This window comes from Oncorhynchus mykiss, chromosome 25 (assembly GCF_057628025.1).
Source record: "Oncorhynchus mykiss isolate SJ-2025 chromosome 25, ASM5762802v1, whole genome shotgun sequence".
Taxonomy (NCBI): domain Eukaryota; kingdom Metazoa; phylum Chordata; class Actinopteri; order Salmoniformes; family Salmonidae; genus Oncorhynchus; species Oncorhynchus mykiss.
This window is the reverse complement of record NC_143046.1, coordinates 47881471-47906404: the sequence shown is the minus strand read 5'-3', so window position 1 is coordinate 47906404 and position 24934 is coordinate 47881471. Positions and strand designations below refer to the sequence as shown.

The following is a 24934-nucleotide window of genomic DNA, read 5'->3' as shown; positions in this document are numbered from 1 at the left end:
TTAGAGAGATGTCAGGATTCAGGAATGTGTTCTAGTGCTAGAGGACCAGTGGACTGCCCACCTCACTGGATCAAGGTTGACATGTTTATGAACTTCCCTGGACGCTAGACTATGGGGACTGACAGTCTAAAAAGAGATAGTGGAAGATACTGTGTGTGTGTGTGTGTGTGTGTGTGTGTGAGTGAGTGTGTCATGCTGCAACCATAGAGATCCTATTCAAGAATTCTAATTCCTAATTCTATGCCTGCAACTAAGCAGTAGCCGAACAACAACAGTTCAGTAGAGAGCCCAGTTATCTAGGTCTAGCTGTTGATATCACTCTGACTGGATCCAATCTGACAGCAGTGAAACACACAGGCCCTCTCCTGGGAAATGAAGTATTAATGTGGAGGAAGACAGACCACAATAAACAGTGAAATTGAGCTCTTGTTTGGCTGGAGGGTGGGTGTGTGAGCGTGTGTGTGTGCGTGCGAGTGTAATAATATATTGAAAAACAATCTGAAGATGTGTACCAGTTTGTGCATTTGTGTGTGTACATGTATATGTGTTCCATGCTGCCCCTGCCTCCAGCTATCTATCCCCTGTACAGGACACACTGAGAACTCAAAGCGGACTACTCAACCTACCCCCACTATCCTGTAGCCTAAACACCCCTATGGAAACAGGACATTTCTCTTACATCTCAATTCTGAACTTGACTCTCCCATGTAAAATCAGACAGGTCATTGATCCATGAGCATGGAGAGAGTCTCTCACACACTGCTTTTGTGCTAGTACCGAGAGAATAGAGAGCGTGGCCAAAAGCATTAACCTGTTACCTAGATTTGAAGAGAGAAAATAAACAAGCTGCAGCCTGTGTGTGTGTATATATATATCTTGGGAGTGACAGACACGAGTGTGTTTGTGCACACAAAATGTAAACACATGACTCCCATAAGCAGGTCAGTGAAACACACAACACTGTGTGTGTGTGCGTGATTGAGAGAGAGAGAGCGAGACAGACAATATACAGTTGAAGTCAAAAGTTGAGAGAGAGAGGCAGGGGGAGGAGGGTGTGTGTGTTTGTTGTTTACTAGATCTGAATGTCAGCAGTGAATGTAATGAAGCTTAAGCAATGTCCATTACAGACATTTTCACTGTTAGGTGTCAAGCAAAGCACTTGAGAACTCACCACAAGCATACAAACGTTTTGGATGCCCCTCTCTCCTCATATCTTTTTCTCTTAAGTTATTCTTAAAAGGGAAAATTCCCCACCATACACTATTTGGGGTATTTTTTCCAGACTTTATGATTATGCACTATACCATTTTTTATTTGTATGATGTCAACGGTTGAATGAGCCTGCTGTCTGAAATATAAATTAATGGAGTCGTGTTTTGTTGTAATTATTGTGGTCTTTGTGTTTCGCTGACTGCATGATGACGCTAGCAGAGATTAGATATGGTTGTCTTTGTTCAACTGAGCCATTCAATCTGCCAGGATATTGCAGGATATCTAGGTTGACTCATTTTCCATGCTTTGTGAAGACTACAGCCTACCCTACTTCCTTGTCCAATTGTCTTCCCACCCCCGAAGGCAGGGTTTTCAAAACAGGGGCTGTACTAGTTTCTACAGGTTGACAGGAGCTGTTACTGTACAATGATTACCCAAGATTGCTCAATAATTACAATGGTCGCTTCTGATGATTACTTTTTCCAAGAAAAGCTGGAAAGAGGAATCTTTTACATAGACATACACTCACAGGACAGTTTATAAGGTACACCTATCTAGTACCAGACTGGACCCCCATTTGCCTCCTGAAAAGCCTGAATTCTTCAGGGCATTCTACATGGTGTCAGACACGTTCATTGCTCAATTGGTATCAAGGGACCACCGCCAATAGCCCGCCTGTCTGCTTACACAATTATTGCCAATCTCCTTCGACCTCTCTAATCAACGAGCTGTTTTCGCCCACAGGACTGCCACTGACTGGATGTTTTTTTGTTTGTCACACCATTCTCAGTAAAACACTAGACACTGTCATGTGTGTGAAAAGCCCAGGAGGTCAGGCCTCCTGAGTGGCGCAGTGGTCTAAGGCACTGGATCGCAGTGTTGCGGTGTCACTAAGCCTAGGGTTCGATCCCAAGCTGTGTTACAACTGTCTGTGACTGGTAGTCCCATTGGGCGACTTACAATTGGCCCAGCATCGTCCAGGTTAGGGGAGGGTTTGGCCAGGGGGCTTTACATGGCTCATTGCAGTCTAGCAACTTTTTGTGGTGGGCTGGGTGCCTGCAGGCTTGACTTCAGTTGTCAGTTGAACGGTGTTTCCTCCGACACATTGGTGCAGCTGGCTTCCAGGTTAAGCAGGCAGTTATTAAGCGAGGTTTGGCGGTCATGTTTCGGAGGACGCATGACTTGACCTGTGCCTCTCCCGAGCTCGTTGGGGAGTTGCAGTGATGAGACAAGATCGCAATTGGATATCACAAAATTGGGGAGAAAAAAAGGGGGTAAAATCACAATACAAAATAATTAAAAAGCCCAGGAGGACGACCGATTCTGAGATACTGGATACAGCTTGCCTGGCACTGACGATCATACCACGCTCTAAGTCGCTTAGGTCAATCATATTGCCCAATTCCACATTTCAATAGAACAGTGTCTGCCTGCTTTATATAGCAAGCCATGGCCACGTGAGTCACTGTCTGTAGGAGCGATCCATTTTCGTGAAGCAGACAGGCCATACAAATGGATATTTTGGGCATTCATGGACGGATTTAATCGGGAAAAAGACCAATTTGTGATGTTTATGGGACATATAGGAGTGCCAACAAAGAATATCATCAAAGGTAATGAATGTTTTATATTTTATTTCTGCGTTTTTGTGTAGCGCCGGCTACGCTAATTATTTTGTTTACGTCGCCTTCAGGCATTTTGGGGTGTTGCATGCTATCAGATAATAGCTTATCATGCTTTCGCCGAAAAGCATTTTAAAAATCTGACTTGTTGGCTAGATTCACAACGAGTGTAGCTTTAATTCAATACCCTACATGTATATTTTAATGAACGTTTGAGTTTTAACGAGTACATTTAGCATTTAGCGTAGCGCATTTGCATTTGCGTTTCCAGGTGCCTACTTGAGACGTCTGCGTCTCAAGTAGGAGCAAGAAGATAACAAATCGCCACTTGTATAAAAGTGATTCCAAACACCTCACTACACCCCCCAAGCACACCATATGCAAATTTGCTTTGTATAACTGTCATATTTATTATAGGCGTTAGCAGTATATATATATAGCAGTATATATAGAATTTATACCCCTTGACTTATTCCACATTTTGTTATGTTACAGCACAGGTGTCAAACTCAGAGGGCCGACTGTCCGTGGGGTTTTCGTTTCTTCTTGTACTCCACTGTGTTACAGCCTGAATTCAAAATTGATTCAACATTTTTTTTCTTACCCATCTCCTTCCTGAGCAGTATGATGGCTGCGTGGTCCCATGGTGTTTATACTTGCGTACTATTGTTTGTACAGATGAATGTGGTACCTTCAAACGTTTGGAAATGGCTCCCAAGGATGAACCAGACTTGGAGGAGGTCTACAATTTTTTTCCTGAGGTCTTGCCTGATTTCTTTTGATTTTCCCATGATGTCAAGCAAAGAGGCACTGAGTTTGAAGGTAGGCCTTGAAATACATCCACAGGAACATCTCCAATTGACTCAAATTATGTCAATTAGCCTATCAGAAGCTACTAAAGCCATGACATTTTCTGGAATTTTCCAAGCTGTTTAAAGGCACAGTCAACTTAGTGTATGTAAACTTCTGACCCATTGGAATTGTGACACGGTGAATAAGTGAAATAATCTATCTGTAAACTATTATTGGAAAAATGACTTGTGTCATGCACAAAGTAGATGTCCTAACCGACTTGCCAAAACTCTAGTTTGTTCACAAGAAGTTTGTGGAGTGGTTGAGAATGCTGTTCATGGACTACAGCTCAGCATTCAAAACCCTAGTACTCTCCAAGCTCATCCCTAAGCTAAGGACCCTGGGACTGAAAACCTCCCTATGCAACTGGATCCAGAACTTTCTGACGGGCCACCCCCAGGTGATGAAGGTAGGCAACAACACATCTGCCACACTGACCCTTAACACGGAGGCCTCCTCAGGGGTGCGTGTTTAGTCATCTCCTGAACTCCCTGTTCACCCATGTTTGCGTGGCCGGATGACTCCCAACACCAGGTTTGCAGATGACACAATGTTGGTATGCCTGATTACTAATGACAATGAGACAGCATATAGGGAGGTCAGAGACCTGGCAGTGTGGTGCCAGGAGAACAACCTCTCCCTCAACGTAAGCAAGACAAAGGAGCTGATCATTGACTACAGGAAACAAAGGGCCAAGCACGCCTCCATTCACATCAACGCGGCTGTAGGAGAGCAAGTCAAGAGCTTCAAATTCCTCAATCATGGTCCACACACCAACACAGTCGTGAAGAGGGCACGACAATGCCTCTTCCCACTCAGGAGACCGAAGAGATTTGGCCCTCAGATCCTCCAGAGGTTTTACAGCTGCACTATTGAGAGCGTCGTGATTGGCTGCATTACCGCTTGGTATGGCACCTGCTTGGTATTCAACCTCAAGGCGTTACAGAGTATAGTGCATACGGCCCAGTACATCACTGGGGCCGAGCTCCCTGCCACCCAGAACATCCAAACCAGGTAGTGTCAGAGGAAGGCCCTAAATAAAAGTGTCAAAGACTCCAGCCATTCAAGTCTGAGTCAGAGGACTGTTCTCTCTGCTACCGCACGGCAAGCGGTACCGATGCACCAAGTCTGGAACCAAAAGTCATAAGAATGTCTTAATGTTAATATAGCTACCCAGACTATATGTGTTGACCCTTTTTGCACTAACTTTTTTGACTCAACACTGCTACTGTTAATTATCTGTCACTCTTTTTTATCTTATTCCTAGGTACAGTATTTGTACAGTGCATTCGGAGTATTCAGACCCCTTGACCTTTTCCACATTTTGTTATGTTACAGCCCTATTCTAAAATTGATTAAATCGTGTTTTTTTCTGCATCAATCTACACACAATACCCCATAATGAAAAAGCAAAAACTGGTTTTTAAACATTTTTGCAAATGTATAAAAAATAAAATGTTTAAATGAAATATCACATTCAAATAAGTATTCAGAACATTTACTCAGTAGACTTGTTGAAGCACAGTTGGCAGCGATTACTGCCTCGAGTCTTATTGCGTGTGACAATACAAGCTTGGCACATCTGTATTTGGGGAGTTTCTCCCATTCTTCTCTGCAGATCCTCTCAAGCTCTGTACAGAGTATCTCTCTGTACTTTGCTCCGTTCATCTTTTCCTCGATCCTGAATAGTCTCCCAGTCCCTGCTGCTGAAAAACATACCCACAGCATGATGCTGCCACCACCATGTTTCACCGTAGGGATGGTGCCAGGGTTGTCAAGATAATCTTGTTTCTCAAGGTCTGAGAGTCCTTCAGGTGACTTTTGGCAAACTCCAAGCGGGTTGTCATGTGCCTTTTACTGAGGAGAGTCATCTGTCTGGCCACTCTACCATAAAGGCTTGATTGGTGGTGTGCTGCAGAGATTGTTGTCCTTCTGGAAGGTTCTCCCATCTCCACAGAGGATCTCTCGAGCTCTGTCAGAGTGACCATAGGGTTCTAGGTCACCTCCCTGACCAAGGTCCTTCTGCCCCGATTGCTCAGTTTGGCAGGCCGGCCAGCTCTAGGAAGAGTCTTGGTGGTTGTAAACTTCTTCCATTTAAGAATGATTAATGCCACTGAGTTCTTGGGGACCTTCAATGCTGCAGAAATTGTTGATACCTTTCCCCAGATCTGTGCCTTGACACAATCCTGTCTCAGAGCTCTACAGACAATTCCTTCGATCTAATGGCTTGGTTTTTGCTCAGGTGTGTGCCTTTCCAAGTCAAGTTCAGCCAATTGAATTTACCATAGGTGGACTCCAATCAAGTTGTAGAAACGTATCAAGGATGATGAATGGAAATAGGATGCACCGGAGCTCAATTTCGAGTCTCATATCAAAGGGTCTGAATACTTATGTAAATAAGGTATTTCTGTTTTTTTATTTTATATAAATTTGCGAAAATCTCTAAAACCCTGTTTTCGCTGTGTCATTAGGGGTAGTGTGTGTAGATTGAGGATTTTTAAAAATTAAATCCATTTTAAAATAAGGCTGTAACATAACAAAATGTGGAAAAAGGGGTCTGAATACTTTCCGAATGCACTGTACATACCAACCTCAATTACCTCGTACCCCTACACATTATTATTACATGTTTAACTTTTTAACTTTTTTTTTTCTCTCTGCATTGTTGGGAAGGGCTCGTAAGTAGCATTTCACCTGTTGTTTACAAAGCATGTGACATAACATTTCATTGATGACCACATCCAGCAATTCCAGGAGAAGAAACAAACATTCTTGAATCCTTGTGTTCCAAATGAAACAAACAATATTGGTGTATCAGAGCTCTGTTGGACTGGCCTGGCTACCCACTTCCACTGTGTATGTAGAGTGAAGTTGCCCCAAGACACTCATCTTAGGTCAGTTTTGTGTTTTCCCCAGTTAAGGTTGGGGAAGCTGATCATTGATCCTAGACCTAGGGGAACCTTCACCCCAGAGCATATCCCACAGCCACGTCTGTAGAAGTCAGAGGGCTATGGCTGCTAATACTGTGCCATGGTGCCAACTCTGGCCTAGTTGGTTACACATTATTTCACAAAACCACTTTCAACACCGATCCAGAGTAAACAACGGTGGTGAAACAAAATCTTCATGACACCACTGGTTTGTTTTGGAGTTTGGGTATTCTCCTTGAATCTTGAAGTTCTTCAATCTTCTGCTCTCAGATCATCAATATGGTCAGGACTTGCATGCCGAATCTGTGTGAGCAGACGGAGTCAACATATTACATCTCAGTCTTTCCTGAAATCCCAAAATCTCAGATCTTGGATATCCACAGTCGGAACTCATTATCTTGCAAGGAGACATCAGCTAACTTGTTGACACTTGTTTATTCTCAGGTGTTTGAAGAAGAGTGAATCCCCTGAGAGTTGTAAGGCTGCTTTTTAGCATCTGTATCAATATTTCTCCGTTCGGGTTGAGAATGTCATGCATTTTGATGACAACGAGTCTGTCATCAAGCAGGTACCATTTAGCTCTCTCTCTCCCCCTCTTTCTTTCTCTATCTGCCCTTTTATAAAATTGAAAGAGAGGGAAAGAGATACATTTAGCTTTCTCTCCCTCTTTCTCTATGCTCCTGTAATAGCACAGAGCAGCCAACAGGGCTCCGGTAATGCATGCATCAGGCCTGACGACAACTTGCACAGATCACATGCATTGTGGAATGGCTGTTAAATGCAAACAGTTGGTATTTAACCTGTAGTGACACCCCATCCCGTGAACGGGACCGTTATCATCTGACACTAATTAGCATAACGCAACGGACATAAATCTTCCTAGAAAATATTCCTATTCATGAAAATCACAAGTGAAATATATTGGAACACAGCTTAGCCTTTTGTTAATCACCCTGTCATCTCAGATTTTCAAAATATGCTTTACAGCCAACGCTAGACAAGCATTTGTGTAAGTTTATCATAGCCTAGCATAGCATTATGCCTTGCTAGCAGCAGGCAACCTTGTCACGGAAATCAGAAAAGCAATCAAATTAAATCGTTTACCTTTGATGAACTTCGGATGTTTTCACTCACGAGACTCCCAGGTAGACGGTCAGTTAATTTTTTCCCAAAATATTATTTTTGTAGGCGAAATAGCTCCGTTTGTTCTTCACGTTTGGCTGAGAAATCGCCTGGAAATTGCGGTCACCACAACTCCGAAAAATATTCCAAATTAGCTCCATAATATCAACAGAAACATGGCAAACGTTGTTTAGAATCCATCCTCGAGGTGTTTTTCTAATATCGATTCGATAATATATCCGTCGGGACAATTAATTTTTCACTAGGACCGATTGGTGTAATGGCTACCTCTGTATTTTACTCGAGAATCTCTATCGGAGCCACTACGTCACAAAACTACGTCACAATGCTGTATATCCTGTTTTCCAAAAATGAAAAATACTGCCCCCTAACACCAAGAGGTTTTAAGGCACAGTGAGCGATAATGCATTTCCGCCACACAGCCATGAGAGCTGCTGAAAATGTAATTTGAAAAATATATTGGTCATCACTTTGCCCCCTATCTCCTGGGATTAGGTAGGGGTGGAGGAGGAGAGAGGGAGGTAGAGACTTTTACAAGGGGAACATAAAAGCACATGAGACCTCATGCATGGCTGTGTTGTTAGAAAAGAGGCCTTGACACCTGACTTTCTGTGGAAGTGTGGGGGCTGTGCACGTACGCGCACGAGTATGAACGCAATGCCACACACACACACACACCTTATGGAAGGGACTCCAGCCGTAGTTTGCCATTGATGGAATGTAATGTTATAAAAAATAACAGAAATTAGCCAATCATCAACTGGGCTGGATTACCACAATTATTATGTATATTATCATGTTACAAATATTTCAATTCGAAGAACTGTCATCATATGGTCAAACACAAATCATTGACTAAGTTGGGCATGTGTGACCTGCAAAGTGCAACAGGTACCAACTCACAATGAACATCCTTTGAACAGATCATGAATAATTGCCGCATCCCTCTATGAGGTCATTGCCAATTGCAACGCAAAGCTTCCAAGTGAGATCTAACGCCTCCCTCACACAACAACCACCCAATCCACTATGAACATCCTTATCCATCTTTACAAGAAAGGCTCTGTATTTTGCCAATGCATTTGAGAAACTCCAGATGATTCACACTATATATGTGAGGCAGAGGGCGAGAGCGCTTTTACTTCTCTCTTATACTGCAATCCCCTTTGGTTGTGCCTGGAATAGGCCTAGTAAAGGACTGAGAAAGGGTGATGTAATGCTCCTGCAGCTCCGTCTGATTGGCTACCGCGTTTAAATGTCACCTCGGCACAGCCCTGGCAGTATCAGTGTGCAAGTTCCGCTTCGCTTTGCTGAGACTCACACACCCCTCTCTTTGCTCCTCTACAAGCGAAACAAATAAACACTGACAAAGTCAGCCCGGACAGGACAGCTGCAATGGACTTGGCCTATGCCACACAGAGGCTGCCAGTACTGCCAGCTCTGGGACACAGTAGGGATTGTCCTAATGTTTTGAGGGATGCTGTTGTTGCTGTGCGCAGTGAGCTAGTGCACAGTGGAACAAAGACGAGCGAGAGGGAGTGTGAGAGGGACTGCTGTGGCCTACATTGAGAAGAAAATTTAATGGGAACCGAGCATCAAAGTATTTTCAGTTGTGAGAGTCGCTTTAGACAACCTAGGTTTTGGCTGTGGGAACCAGGGGAATAGTCTCGTGATTGTGAGGAGATTTTTGTGATTGCAGAATCTAAAGCCAACCCTGCAATCTACTATTTTCAATGGGATTTGCCTATACATAATTATAGACTATACACTGAGTATACAAAACATTAAGAACACCTACTCTTTCCATGACGTAGACTGACCAGGGGAATCCAGGTCTTATTGATGTCACTAGTTAAATCCACTTCAATCATTGTAGATGAAAGGGAGGAAACTGGTTAAAGAATAAATGTTAAGCCTTGAGACAATTGAGACATGTATTGTGTATGTGTGTCATTCAGAGGGTGAATAGACAAGACAACGATTTAAGTGCCCTTGAACGGGCTATTGTAGTATGTGCCAGGCGCACCGGTTTGTGTCAAGAACTGCAACGCTGCTGGGTTTTCCCACGCTCAACATTTTCCCGTGTGTATCAAGAATGGTCCACCACCCAATGGACATCCAGCCAACTTTTCAACTGTGGGAAGCATTGGGGTCAACATGGGCCAGTATCCTTGTGGAACGCTTTCGACACCCTGTAGAGTCCATGCCCCAAATTTATTGAGGCTGTTCTGAGGGCAAAAGAGGTGGTGCAACTGAATATTAGGATTGTGTTCTTAATGCTTTGTCCACTCAGTGTACATGACATGATTTTAGCTTCTCTACACTGGCTACCAGTCACCTTTAGAATAGATTTTATATTTGTATTAATCATGTTTAAGGCTAGGCTCAGTTTAGCCCCTTCCTATATCTCAGATCTTTTTAAAAAGGACGCAGCCTGCAATCCTTTGGCAGGGCACTGATGACCAGAGGAGAGCAGGCTTGCAGATTCAGTCCCTCTTTTTATATCCTTGTTGAAGACAGACTTTTATATTACGATGCTGTAAAGGTACATGTTTAATGTTTAATTTAATATTTTTTTTTCTATTGTTTTTTTCTGTTAGTATCAGGGTTTTTTCTAATGAAAAAAAGGGCTTAGGTGGTGGGTGTGGCTGGGGGAGTGTCAATAAGCACTGACGGTGAGCCAAATTGGAGGCAGTGTAAAGAAATGTTAGCATTTTTAAGCCAATTTCATTCAATTCTAAAAAGCTTTTTCCATTTTAAAGCAAACGTGACCTGTTTCAGGAAACTAGGAGTATGTGGAGGGTCGCTACTTCACAGGAGAGCCATTTGAAAGTAAACTTTTTTTTCATCAAAATGTGGTTTTTGGCAGAAATGCCTTTTCGAACATGGGAATTTTCATGTGCCTTAATAACAAACGTGTATGCAATCTGTAAATTGTTAAATTACGAGCCTAGTTGGTTTAGCCACAGAAAAAGTCAGCAACCTTCCCGCCAGCCAGGATTGGCTGAGATAATGGATGGGCTGGACATGCCGAGAGATGAGTTTGGATTGGTCTGCCATACAGCACGCTTCTGTCTATTTAAGATGGTCAGTATGTCTAGGTAATCCTGTCTAACGCGGCTTTAAAAAAAATATTCTGTAGTAAAACTGCATAAGCCTAATGTCAAGTTAAAGTGTACTGTTAGCTAGCTAACATTAACTGGATGGCTCACTAACGTTACGTGTATGCTCTCCACTTCCTGGAGGACCGAGTTTAGAAATCAGTGGAATTCGAGTATGATAGCTAAGGAGATGGAGAAAACACCTGTCTCCGGATAACATCTTCAAGCTAAGGGCAACCATGGATCCGACAGGAGGCGTGTCCATCCATGATGTATACGGGTAAGATAGTCTAGCTAGACTTTCAGATATTAGATTTCAAGTGTAAAGTTAGCTAACTGACTCGCTAGCTAACGTTACGTGTATGATCGTATTATTCATTTCTCAGAGCCATTTGCTTGACTAGTTAGAGCCTAATGTTAGCTAGCTAACATTTAACCTGGTTGGTTAGCTACCTGCAGATTCATGCAGGGTAGTAACGTGATGAGTTGGGATTATGGTTCATTGTTAAGCTAGCTACATGTCTTAACAAAAGACTCCACTACGCAAGTATCCATTTCAATAGAATGCAACTGCAACAACTGTTGATAGACGTACTAGCTGGTAAATTCACTCTGGCTATCTACTCCGATTTCAGACCACGGGTAAGATAGTCTAGCTAGATACATTTTCAGACATTACACGTTTCTAATGTTGACATCGTCTTTTCATTTAAAGTGTACTGTTAGCTAGCTAGCTACCTGTCTTAACAAAAGACCCTCGTCTAAGTGTGCCAGAGCGCAGAATAACTGATTAATTTATGAATGCTCAACACACAATACTTATTATGTGTCTGGAAGTAGCTTGCAAGCTAGCCAAAGTTAGCCAGTTAGCTTGGGTGCATGACTGCAGTTGTGAGATCAGAACGTTCGGATCAACCTTACTCCTCGGCCAGTGCATCCAGTGTGCTCTCTGAATACTCTGAGAGCGAAATGCTCTGAATTTACGAACAGCACAGTTGCAGTCACCAAAGCTCTGGATAACACAACAGCTTAACCAGCTCTGCTAGGGTGAGTAATGGTCAGTGAGCTGTTCTCTCAATTGTGTCTGAAAGTAGCTAGAAAGTTAGCTTGGTTGCTTGACTGTATTTTTTTTTATTTTGTATTATTATGAACAAAAATTAAAAACGGAAATATACAAACAAGAGTACATAAACCTAACAGTGGGGGTATTTCATAGAGATAACTTTTTGACAAATTGAAAAAGTATGGAAAGCATTGTTTTTTTGTTTTAACACTTACTGATAGAATTGAAATATGATTTTGAAATGACCCTAAACAATGTGAATAGGAGTTTGTTCTCCGCCCACTTCATTTTATGGATAAAGAATCTGCCATGAAAAATAAACAAATTAACAATGAAAGTTAAATCAGTGTCCATAAAATTTGGATCAAAATAAAACATAATATCTGTCATTCAAATTAACATTAATTGTAGTTTATTTTAAAATAAAATCTTCTGACATAAGAACAGTCCCAAAATAAATGGTCAAGAGTCTCTGAGTCACAACCACAAAAGACAATAGCTATTTTGAATCTGTGTATAATAAAGGTCTTTACAGGGGTGCTTGACTGCTTTTAGTACAGAACGCTCGGCTCAACCCTTAAAGAGATGGGTGGGGCTAAAGCTTAAGAGTGTGTGAACGATACTGAATGGGTGTAGAGGGGCTCTCCAGTAGTAGTACCAAAACATTCAAAGCGCATTTTCTCTTACATGTTTATCAACTTTCAAAGCAAAATTACTTTCCCATTGTTCCTCAACTGTAGAGTATGATATACCATTGTGGCTCTACTTTTATCCAATGTAAAAAATTTAAAAAACACAATTTCAAATTTTGCTACATAAGAGTGATTTGAGCCGCTCGGTCACAAATTTTGTCAAATTCAAGAACATTTTGCCATATTTAAAGTTAGTTTCTACAATTCTATGCATTTTACCGTAGCTAATGCTATGTTTTTTTGCGAAAACATAACAAAATGAATACTGCTAAATTCATTGTTTTCAATTCTCCAGGTCTAGCTTTAATTTTGGCGATTGTTAGTCCTCAAAGAGTATTACACATTTTTATTCATTATCGTTTCTACATACTTTATATTGTGTTTTAGTCATTTAAGTTAACACAAAGCATTTTAGCAGCCCCAAAAATGTATTGACAAAAATAAATTATATTTTACACTGATTGGACAGTAGTACTTTTATTTTATGATGTGAAGAACTTTGTTACTTGTATTGAAAAGTACTATTCAATTATTTATTTTTATTATTATGATTAGAGTGCAACACCCTGGCCATGCCGGAATATCCATATTTTCGTTCTAAATAGTAGGCCGTTTGAGAATAAAAAAATAAAGTTTATTAGTCTGCGACATTTAGAAAATTGGGTATCCTTTAGATGCCATACTAATTTTAGCTTTGACAGCAGTGATCAGTGCTTTATTTTATTATGTTGCTGTCCAGCGGTTCTAAATTTGCGATGCACCTGACCGTCCATGTTTTTCTGTGCAATAGCCTTTTGATTTGAACATTTGAAAAGTTTTGGTCTGTGTACTAGGCTATTAGATAGATTAAATCGATCTAACAGCACTTTGCTTTCACTAATACATATGAAACGGAACCAAATGATCTGTTTATGTCTTCAGTCTTATTTAAATAGGATAGATGGGCTTTACACAACAGGTGGTTCTAATCCTGAATGTTGATTGGTTAAAACTGCATTCCAGCCAGTGTCTATTCCACAAGTTACCACCGGCTAAATCTATGACGTTAAAATTCCTATTTACTCTGTTCCATCTGACTGTGCAATCTACTGTCTCATCAGCCCAGCCAAGCAATTTATAAACTTGATCTCCACTATCAAAAGCATCTAGATATTATCACACATTTCTTTTAGACTAACATTTAGTTTTCAACAGTGGAGAATTGTATAAACCTTGCTGTCTGTCTCTCCGACATTTGCAACATTGTTTCAATATTCAAATTCGATCTCCAGCTGTCCAATAGTAATGAATGTGTCAGGACGTGACAGACAGGCAGGCAGAGTTTCTCAGCCAGTAGAAATCATGAATCACCTGGCATAATTTTTATGGATATATACAAATAAATGCCAATTGAAAAAAGGTCAAACTAAACAAATTGCAGCTAGTTTGCAGTCTTTCCAGCTTCAGTTTGAAGTGATTGTGTTGGCTGTGTTGTTGGCTAGCTCCTTTGAACAACCATGTCCTGACAAGAGAACACATTTTCTATGCCAGATGAAATCGCACATCATTAGCTCATTGTTATCCAAATGATTGTGACTAGAAAACAGCTTGAACAAATGCAAATGCAGCTACTGTTGTTATTCTGGCTGCAGTGTTTGACGTGACTGAAAGTTAGACATGGTTGACTAACTAGCATGCAAGGGATAAGAACGTTGCCAGCCAGTATGGCAATGGAACATTGAGAACGAACGACTGGGTCGCGTCCAAAGATGGAGAACAAAAAGACTGAACGACTGGGTCGCGTCTCTGGCAATCGAACCGATGGAACGACCAGCCGGCTTGGGTAGCAACCCTAGATTTGTGTCGGAACCGTATCTTGTGAAAGGATGAAATAGTATGAATAAATTCATCTAAATAATGTTTTTAATTAAAATATGCAAATCATTATTTGAATATGTTGGTAACCCGTGTTTATTTTATTTATTTATTTTACCTTTATTTAACCAGGTAGGCAAGTTGAGAACAAGTTCTCATTTACAATTGCGACCTGGCCAAGATAAAGCAAAGCAGTTCGACAGATACAACAACACAGAGTTACACATGGAGTAAAACAAACATAGTCAATAATAAAGTATAAACAAGTCTATATACAATGTGAGCAAATGAGGTGAGAAGGGAGGTAAAGGCAAAAAAAAGGCCTTGGTGGCAAGGTAAATACAATATAGCAAGTAAAACACTGGAATGGTAGTTTTGCAATGGAAGAATGTGCAAAGTAGAAATAAAAATAATGGGGTGCAAAGGAGCAAAATAAATAAATAAATTAAATACAGTTGGGAAAGAGGTAGTTGATAGGGCTAAATTATATGTGGGCTATGTACAGGTGCAGTAATCTGTGAGCTGCTCTGACAGTTGGTGCTTAAAGCTAGTGAGGGAGATAAGTGTTTCCAGTTTCAGAGATTTTTGTAGTTCGTTCCAGTCATTGGCAGCAGAGAACTGGAAAGAGAGGCGGCCAAAGAAAGAATTGGTTTTGGGGGTGACAAGAGAGATATACCTGCTGGAGCGTGTGCTACAGGTGGGAGATGCTATGGTGACCAGCGAGCTGAGATAAGGGGGGACTTTACCTAGCAGGGTCTTGTGGTAACCCGTGTATGGAAGATATATTGGTACGGTTTGTCAGCCATTGTGCATAACAAGACCTATGCTAATATATCGACTAAAACTGGCATCTCAGGCATTATCACGTAAATATGGTCTACTACGGTACAGTTCGAATGTGATAGGCTAGTTATAGGCAGCTTTTAACTTCTCTAGGGTAGGGGGCAGCATTTGGAATTTTGGATGAAAAGCATGCCCAAATTAAACTGCCTTCTACTCAGGCCCAGAAGATAGGATATGCATATAATTATGCATTATTAAGTATATTTGGATAGAACACTCTAAAGTTCCTAAAACTATTAAAATAATGTCTGTGAGTATAACAGAACTGATTTGGCAGGTGAAAACCTGAGACAAATCCATTCAGGAAATAGGATTTTCATTTTTTTTTGTTTTCTATTCATTGCCATTACAGTATCCATTGACTTAGGACTCAAATTGTAGTTCCTATGCATTCCACTAGATGTTAACAACAGTCTTTAGACATTGTTTCAGGCTTGTGTTCTGAAAAATGAAGGAGTAAGAGCAGTCTGAATGAGTGGACCCTGCCGTGTCACAGAGCTTTTCATGCGCGCGACCGAGAGAATGCCTTTCTTGTTTACCTTTTATATTGACAACGTTATTGTCCGGTTGAAATATTATCCATTATTTAGGCTAAAAACAACCTGAGGATTGAATATAAACATTGTTTGACATGTTTCTATGAACTTTACGGATACAATTTGGATTTTTATGTCTGCCTGATGTGACTGCGTTTGAGCCTGTGGATTACTGAAGAAAACCTCAGTTTTGTTCGCGCGTTTTCGGATATAAAGGGAGACTATCGAACAAAAGGAACATTTATTGAACGTCTTCTGAGTGCAAACATATGAAGATCATCAAAAGTAAGTGATTAATTTGTTCTCTATTTCTGACTTGTGTAACTCTTCTACTTGGCTGGTTACTGTTTGTAATGATTTGTCTGCTGGGCTATGTTCTCAGATAATCGTAAGGTATGCTTTCGCGGTATAGAAGAAAAAGAAACGCACACCTATTAAGACGAGGTGCTGGCTAGCGGAGTAGAAACTTGAAAATAAAAGAGAGCCGCACACTCTAGGAGCTCAGATGCAAAAATGTAATACCAACGTTTCGACAGCCAAGCTGTCTTCATCAGGGTATAATCACAAACACTGCGGGATGACTCGTTTATATAGTGTCAAAAGACACAGGTGTCTGTAATCATGGCCAGGAGTGGCCTAATATCATTGGTTAATAATCAAATATTAAAATGTCATACAAAGAACAGCATACAAATAAATGGATAGCATACGATCATAGATTAATTTGACTATACAAGTTTCCAAACAATTACAATGGCAAAGTCACAATAATCACAAGAATGGCTTCAGATCAAAGTCTATGTTGAGACCGAAGGGCGCAAGGGTCTTTAAATTAAAGATCCAGGCAGCCTTTTGTGCCTACAACTCAGTGCAACGATTTTGATGTTAAGGTAGACATGTTTAAGTTTTTTTGAAACATCCGTTTAAGGGAATACTTTAGCTCCCCTAATTCTGACAATTCTATTGAACCAGTAGGTTGCTCTCCTGCACATACTCGGACTCCTTTTAGAAGCAAGAGTTATTTTATATCTCCAGCCAATCGCAATCACTCTATCGAGACATATTGCATACTTGTGGAAAATGATGTTGGATTTCTCCTAAAGAATAAACAGGGATCCAAATCTTTCCATAATTTACCCAAGAATGAAAAACAAGCTTTGCTTGATTTACAATCTGGTACGTCAGTCCTTATTCGTCCCGCTGATAAGGGTGGGTCGGTTGTACTCATTGATAGGACAGCTTATGTACATGAGTGTCATAGACAGCTGCTTGACAACACCTTTTATAAGAAACTCAGAAGTGACCCCACTTCCCAATTTCAGAATACTATTTGTCTGTCCTAGATGGGTATTTAAGTTCTGGTCAGATAGCCAAAAAAAGCATGTTCTTTTTTGGTTATTCAACACCCTAAAATTGCCACTTTCTATACTTTGCCGAAATTACACAAGAATGTTACACAACCTCCAGGGCGCCCTATTGTAGCGGGTATTGATGCAGTAACGGTGACTTTTTTATTAAACCACTCGCAGAACAGCTCCCCTCCTTTGTAAAGGACACCAGCAGTATGATCTCTATCATTGAATATCCTCTCCCCGAGAATACCTTGTTAGTTACTTTTGATGTTGAGTCATTATACACTAATATTCCACACGAGGGCGGTATTGAAGCTATGGAACATTTTCTTCTGCAACGTGACCCTAATGAACTACCTTCCAGTGCATGCATTGTAACATTGGCTGAAATAGTACTCACGCATAACTATTTCATGTTTCTAAATGATTTCTTTATTCAGACGAAAGGTACTGCTATGGGATCCCCCATGGCTCCTAACTATGCTAATTTGTATGTGGGTTACATGGAGAAACGGTATATTGATGATATTTTTGTTCTATGGAGGGGTGATGCAAAACAGCTCCAGGCGTTCCATGCTTTTCTTAACTCCTGTTCTGAGCATCTGAGATTTACTATGCAATCTGATACACGTCAAATCAGTTTTCTTGATCTTCTGATCTTGTTTGAAGATAATGTTCTATACACTGATCTTTACAGGAAGCCTACTGATCGTAACAGTTTGTTGAGGGCTGATAGTTGTCACCCACTTCCCTTGAAAAATAGTTTGCCCTACAGCCAATTCTGTTGAATCAAAAGAATTTGCAAAAAACAATCAGATTGACAGAAATATGGCTGAGACGCAAAGAAAGTTCAAGGAGAGGGGCTACAAGAATGATCAGATTAATATTGCCAATGAGAAAATTCTAAACAAAACGAGACATGACCTTTTTCAAGGTCAGTCTCGCAAAAAGACGCATTCTTGCGTTCTAACTACCCGCTATTCAAAGTGCTCTGAACAAATTAAGGGAATTGTTCACAAACATTGGCACATCCTAAAATCCGATGATAGTCTCTGTAATGTGTTTTCGGACCTTCCCTTGGTCGTATTCTCGCGGGGCAGAAATCTCAGAGACCAATTGGTAAACTCTGATTTACCACCCCAAGATATTCCTGAACGTCTATTTGCGCCCCTACTGGATGGAAATTACAAATGTAATGGCTGTGCTCAATGCAATGGCACTTATAAATGTAGATCCTTCAAACACCCACAAACAGGGAAATCGATCCCAATAAAAGGTGTTAATACGTGCTCCACTAAAGCAGTTATTTATCTTATAACTTGTCCTTGTGGTAAAAATTATGTGGGTAAAACAAAGCGCGAATTAAAAGTACGTATCTCAGAGCATCGTAGCACCATTAGGTGTAAAAACTTATCCAGTTGCGGCCCACTTCTTGGAGGCAGGCCCCCTCTCCCTAGGAGAGGGGGTGACCTTGATCATTTATTGTTAAAACGAGAGGCTGCCTGGAGCTTTAATTTAAAGACCCTTGCGCCCTTCAGTCTCAATGTAGACTTTGATCTGAAGCCATTCTTGTGATTATTGTGACTTTGCCATTGTAATTGTTTGTAAACTTGTATAGTCAAATTAATCTATGATCGTATGCTATCCATTTGTTTGTATGCTGTTCTTTGTATGACTTTTTAATATTTGATTATTAACCAATGATATTAGGCCACTCCTGGCCATGATTACAGACACCTGTGTCTTTTGACACTATATAAACGAGTCATCCCGCAGTGTTTGTGATTATACCCTGATGAAGACAACGTTTCGACAGCCAAGCTGGTATTACATTTTTGCATCTGAGCTCCTAGAGTGTGCGGCTCTCTTTTATTTTCATGCTTTTGCGGTAAAGCATTTTTTAAATCTGACACCGTGGTTGGATTCACAAGAAGTTAATCTTTAAACCTATGTAAATTAGCATCTTTTCTGAATTTTTTTAATGAGTATTTCTGTATTTGAATTTGGCGCCCTGAAATCTCTTGTCCAGGTAGCGTCCCACATACCCTAGAGGTTAAAGGCAGCCTGAGTCGGCCTACAACTCTATTCCTATTCTATTCAGTTTAGAGAAATTCATCATATTGGAAATGAGCTATTATCAGGCTGGTTAATGCGATGCATGTCTGTTGAATTTCGAAAAGTCCACCCGCACTCAGCCCCGCCCCACATACTCAGCTACTGCGTTGCGACCGTGGCATACCTTTTACGAAACAGTACCTTCTAATCAGTATGCGACAATGAGTAACTAGTATGTAGTTTAAGTATGTAGTATGCATACTACATACTCAGTCCGGCTTTAAAAACTTACTCTTGAAAGTTCTAATAGTAGAATGCACAAGTGCAATTTTGAAATTGGGAAGTACATCATCAGTTGCTCTTGTGATGTTAGTCATTGCATACCTTAGAGAGCTATCAGAAATGTCCAGATCAACCAGCCCATGTCAGCTAACGTTTTTTTATTTAGGTTTTTTAGCCCATAGATATTGTTTCAATTTTTTTGTCACTCAAATATCACATGAATATACACTAGACATTGCTAAATGTATAGCACCTGAAGAAAGTTTGCTTTAAAAAACTGCTACATTTTCTTTGCACCCATGAAAAAAATTATAGAATTGCTGGAAATAAGCATTAAACCTGCAAAATTACAGTTAACAGCAAACAGTTTGCTTCATGAACAGTGCTTGTGCTCATAGAAATAGACATGGCGTAAGCTCGCAAAGGGAGGCCCCGAATGAAAACGTTTGGGAAAACCCTGGGCTAGCCTACCTGGTCTAGATTTGAAATTTGATGAAGACTTCATTTGGATAAAGCAAACATCTACCAGATTAACACCCACTTTTCACTTAAGACTCACGTGACATTGTGAAATCTCTGTAAATTATTACAGGGGGGCTATACTATGTATGAAATCTGGTGTTTTTATTACAAAATGGACAATTCCTTCCAAATCTGCCTCACTATATAAAATGTGTTTCTGATTCTGACAAGTGTCCCAGAGAAGGTGAAGAAGTGTGAGGCAATAATGTACCTAATGGGGTCCCAGGAGAGCTAATCAGGTTGTGAGAGGCTGAGAGCACAGTGGGTCTTGGGGGTGCTAGTGACTGTCACCCCCAGCTGTGAGCTTCTGTTCTTGCCCCAGAAACATACATGTCCGTCTCAAGAGCAGATCAGATACTGGGCATTTGCTGTTGTCAACAACAGCACTGACTGGGCTGGAAGATATTGTTGTTCACTTTTGCAGAAATATAAGAAAACAGCCAGGATGGGATTCGTGATAAAGTGACATTATCAGGACAATAGAAGGAGTTGTTTGTCAAAGCTATTAATCTGAGCATTTCTAGATCACTGAATCGATAGGTCACTTTAAGAGTTTTTAAGGCACAACAAGACATGTCTTCACCATACAAGGCTAATGGATTAATTGCCATTATATGCATACTGTCAACAGACATCTTCACTCATAAATAAAGCATGAAACGACATGTCAAAAAAAAATGATAATCACGTTTAGTTGATTTACTTTTGATTATTTTTGACAGACGTGTCTTTGTGTGACAGGCAACATGAAAATCATGTCTTCGCAACATCTGAAATCACATGTATCAATATAGAATATGCACTTACTTACCTGTGCAAAATAAAGATTGAGCAGACACAGAGTGAAAAATTGGAGGCATACTGGAAAACAGTACAAAAGCCAGTAAGGGAAATGCTGCAACTGGTTCGCTTGGACAATGTTCTTGAAGTAGAATGAAAATAATGTAGTCCTTAGCGCTGACCACAGCAAACAGAGAAAAAGAAAGACACTCTGGTAGCTGAAGCGCTTGTGTCCATAACGCAAAATGAGCCAAAGTTGCAAGTAAACAAACACAAAAAGCAGGGAATATAGGATGGTATACACAATGGTGAGTCCGAGCTCCACAGACGGAGGAACCGCAGCTCGAATCGGTTCATCACTTGAGTCCGTTACAGACGTGAAATCACTGAGGCTGACCTGGTTATCTGTCAACAACATAGCGAACGGATAAATCTAACATCGACGACTTAAATAAGAATATCTAATGTTTAATTCTAAAATAATAAAAAGGTCAAACTTTTGATGTAAAAAAAAAAACAACAACATAAACGTTCACTGAAAAACAATAGCTCGAGCGCATAAAATCAACTGCCCTAACTAAAACCAATGGTTAGCGATAGCATGTGTGTGACTTTCTACCATGGATTACATTACAGCTAGGTATAAAACAGAAGACAAACAAGAAAACACTCCAGGGGACACCCCCAATCTCCGCACAGCAGCTCCCCCGTGCAAAAAAAACAAACTAAGAGGGAAAAAAGGGGGCGTGATGCAGGGAGCGAGCAGCTGAGAGTAGCGGTTGTCACTAGTTACCCCACCCACAAAGTAAAAATTGGCAATATCGTCAAAATTCATTAAAACAAAAATTAGAAGGTTAGGTTTAGGCATAGTGTTAGCAATGTCGTTAAGGTTATGTTTAAGGTCAGGTTTAAAATAAAAATTTTGGAAGATAAATTGTATAAATGGGCGGGGTTTTAAGACTTGGTGGCTGTGGTAACTAGTGACGACCAAGCGACGTTGTAGTTTAGGGGCCGCCTCTTGACCAATAACCGTGCACTGGCTCCCTTCCAACGCCATCTTGGCTCCCTTTTGATCACATTCTGCGTTGAAATGCTTCACCCAGAACCAAAATGGTGTCCAATTTCAGCAGACAACCCCTTCTATAATTCTCTCTCCACCCACTACTTCATCATTGGTCAGTGTGGTGCCCAGCCTCCAGAATCTTTATTTTTTAATTGGTTTGCAATGATGTCAGTTCTAAAGGTGCAGCCCCCTTATTTTTCAATTTCAAAATCCATCAATGATTGAATAGTTAATTGGGACTCATAAAGATAAACAGCAACACAAAAATTGCATCCCTCTCTCATGTGGGTAGTTTATCTACATAATCACAAAAAGCAATTAAAAATACAGCTCGTTACCGGGTAGTGTAAGTTGTCGAATAGCTAGTTATATTTCATCTTTCTGCAATTTACTAGAGTGCCCTTATCAAGGCATTGCATTTAAATGTCCCTTGCCTGGTTAGTTAGCAATGTTAGCAATAACAAATTACTTTGAATTATGTCAAAAATATTCAAGTTATTGCTACTAGATTGTGTCAGTTGCTTGAGCTATATGTTAGGCTCGGGCCTTCATTCATGGGACCGTGGCTGCGTTTCAAACAATTAGCCAAGCAAGGGAAGTTGGCAATGTAATACCCTGACTGCAAAATACATTTTGAAATCTCTGTTATTCAATTATTGCGCGCGCCTGCGTTGTCAAAGGATAAAATGGAAGTCCTTTCTATTTCTGAAGCAGATCGTGCTGCAAGTCCTGCCTCTCCCATCTCCTCATTGGTTTATTGAAGCAGGTACCCACGTGCCAACTCCTCATTGGTTATACCCACGTGGGTGATTGAAAAACGGACTGTGTTGCTGGTCATTGTGTTAATACTATGAAAGTGTAGATGCCAATCACCATATAAGTTCAAAGATGAAAAAGCCTGGAAAGAGGAGAGATGACTAGAAACAATTCGGTTGACAGTTTTATGTGTGGATTAATTGTTGAGGTAGAGGACCTTGTGCATTTCAGGTAAAATAACACCTCAATGTTTATATCCCAGGACAAATTAGCTAGCAACTGCAAGCTAGCTAAATTGGACAAATTAGCTATTTAATGCTTTTCAACCTGTCCCCAAATTGTCATTGGTTCAGAGTTTGTTTTGATATTTTAACCTGCATGGCGGGACTGCGTTTGGTGTAGGGGGACAAAATAAATGTATGCACGATGGCGCATGCACGCAGCCGGATTGGGTTCTGTGTAAGCCCCTGAAGCCTAATTATTTTATCAATTCTCATTTTGTGTACAATTCTGTTCACTCCGGGGCCTGAAACATCCCATAATTCAATACACTTGCAGAGAAAAGTCAGTGAAAACTTAAAACCAACATCAATATGGAGACGTCAACATGTAAGTGGGGTGGCAGTGTAGCCTAGTGGTTAGAGCGTTGGGCTAGTAACCGAAAGGTTGCAAGTTTGAATCCCTGAGCTGACAAGATACAAATCTGTCATTCTGCCCCTGAACAAGGCAGTTAACCCATTGTTCCTAGGCTGTCATTGAAAATAAGAATTTGTTCTTAACTGACTTGCCTAGTTAAATAAAGAAAAAAAAAGTGTAAGTAAAGACTAATGTCAATAATTTGGAAATTGTGCCACTAATGCACATGATGGCACAAACATGTAACGTAAAAGTAATGATGTTTTTGTTTGGTTAGCTTTTGGAAGCGTTAGCTAACATATACAACTTTCCACTTACACATTGTAATTTTCTATTTACACTGTGATAACGTCGGATGGCTAGTATTCGATGTCTGCCCATGTGTTGTCTTCTAGCCAAGATGTGAAATGCATTCATGATTGACTCTAGTGCATTTAATGCACACACAACAACTACCAGTGGTTCCATGATGACTGGAAACAACCATAGGATGAACGAGTGATGAATTTCCAGGCAAGGTCAGTCCATTTAAAATGTATTAATTCTTCCCTCGCCCCTTGCCCTGCAAGTGTCAATTCATCAGATGTCATCAAAAGTGTCCACTTAATTTGAGGGCTGGGGGGGAGTGTTTGTCTTACGTGTTTGGAATGCATCTTATGTCTGTTTCCTCAGCCCTATGTTGCCTTGGACCTATGCTGCCTGGGACCTATGTTCCCTCAACCCTATGTTCCCTTAGTTTTTGAAATACGTATTTTAATTACTTTAGAGTATTTTGTCATTTGTATTTCACTGGCCTGCACTACCATGCAATGTATTTTGTAATAAGTTACACATTTTCAAAATACAAAATACTTGTCTATACCATTTAAAAAAAAATAGCAGCTCACAATTTTGTGGCCTCCTATCAGGGTTGGGTAGGTTACTTTCTAAACATAATCCATTGCAGTTACTAGTTACCTGTAATCAGTAACTTTTGGATTACCCAAACTCAGTAACGTAATCTGATTACTTTCAGTTACTTTTAGATTATTTCCCCCCTAAGAGGCATTAAAAGAAGGCAGGTTAAATCGTTTCTTTACATAGCTGGCCATAAATGAATATTGCATTTTACTTTATGGGTTATAGGCTTCTTCATACCCATACCTTTTCCTTTAATACAGATAATAATACTATTAGGCTGTATCTTTACATTAAAAACAAAAGTATGTCAGATTTCCAGCCATTCCAATTCATTTAATACCCCTTGATCTTCAAGAATAGGACTTGGAAATATAATAATAAATAAAATAATTAGGTGGGTGCTTATATTTGTCTTATGTACAAGTGCGTATTAATTGAGACACCCTTGGAGAGTGGGATCACGACCATTGTCTGCCATTATCAATGGCAACCATGGAGAAATTAAGTGCTCCCAAGTGGCACAGCGGTCTAAGGCACTGCATCTCAGTGCTAGAGGCGTCACTACAGACCCTGGTTTGATCCTGGGCTGTATCACAACCGGCCGTGATTGGGAGCCCCATAGGGCGGCATCCGTGATTGGGAGCCCCATAGGGCGGCATACAATTGGCCCAGCGTCGTCCGGGTTAGGGTTTGGCCGGGGTAGGCAGTCACTGTAAATAAGAATTTGTTCTTAACTGCCT

The 24934-nt window shown here is 40.5% G+C and overlaps 1 protein-coding gene across 4 annotated transcripts in view; it reads right to left on the bottom strand.

The window, feature by feature from the left end:
• Positions 1-21572, bottom strand: part of LOC110505224 (G protein-coupled receptor 137Ba) — a 61460-nt gene extending 39888 nt beyond the window's left edge. For 2 of the 4 annotated variants that reach the window (XM_021584314.3, XM_090220424.1), the window contains exon 1: positions 20871-21569. In XM_021584314.3, the coding sequence (XP_021439989.2) occupies positions 20871-21257 (387 nt within the window). In that variant the 5' untranslated portion in view covers positions 21258-21569. Of the gene's footprint in view, positions 1-20870 lie in introns of all 4 variants that reach the window. The other 2 variants (XM_021584312.3, XM_021584313.3) reach the window with 2 other exon arrangements.
• Between the last annotated feature and the right edge of the window lie 3362 nt (positions 21573-24934).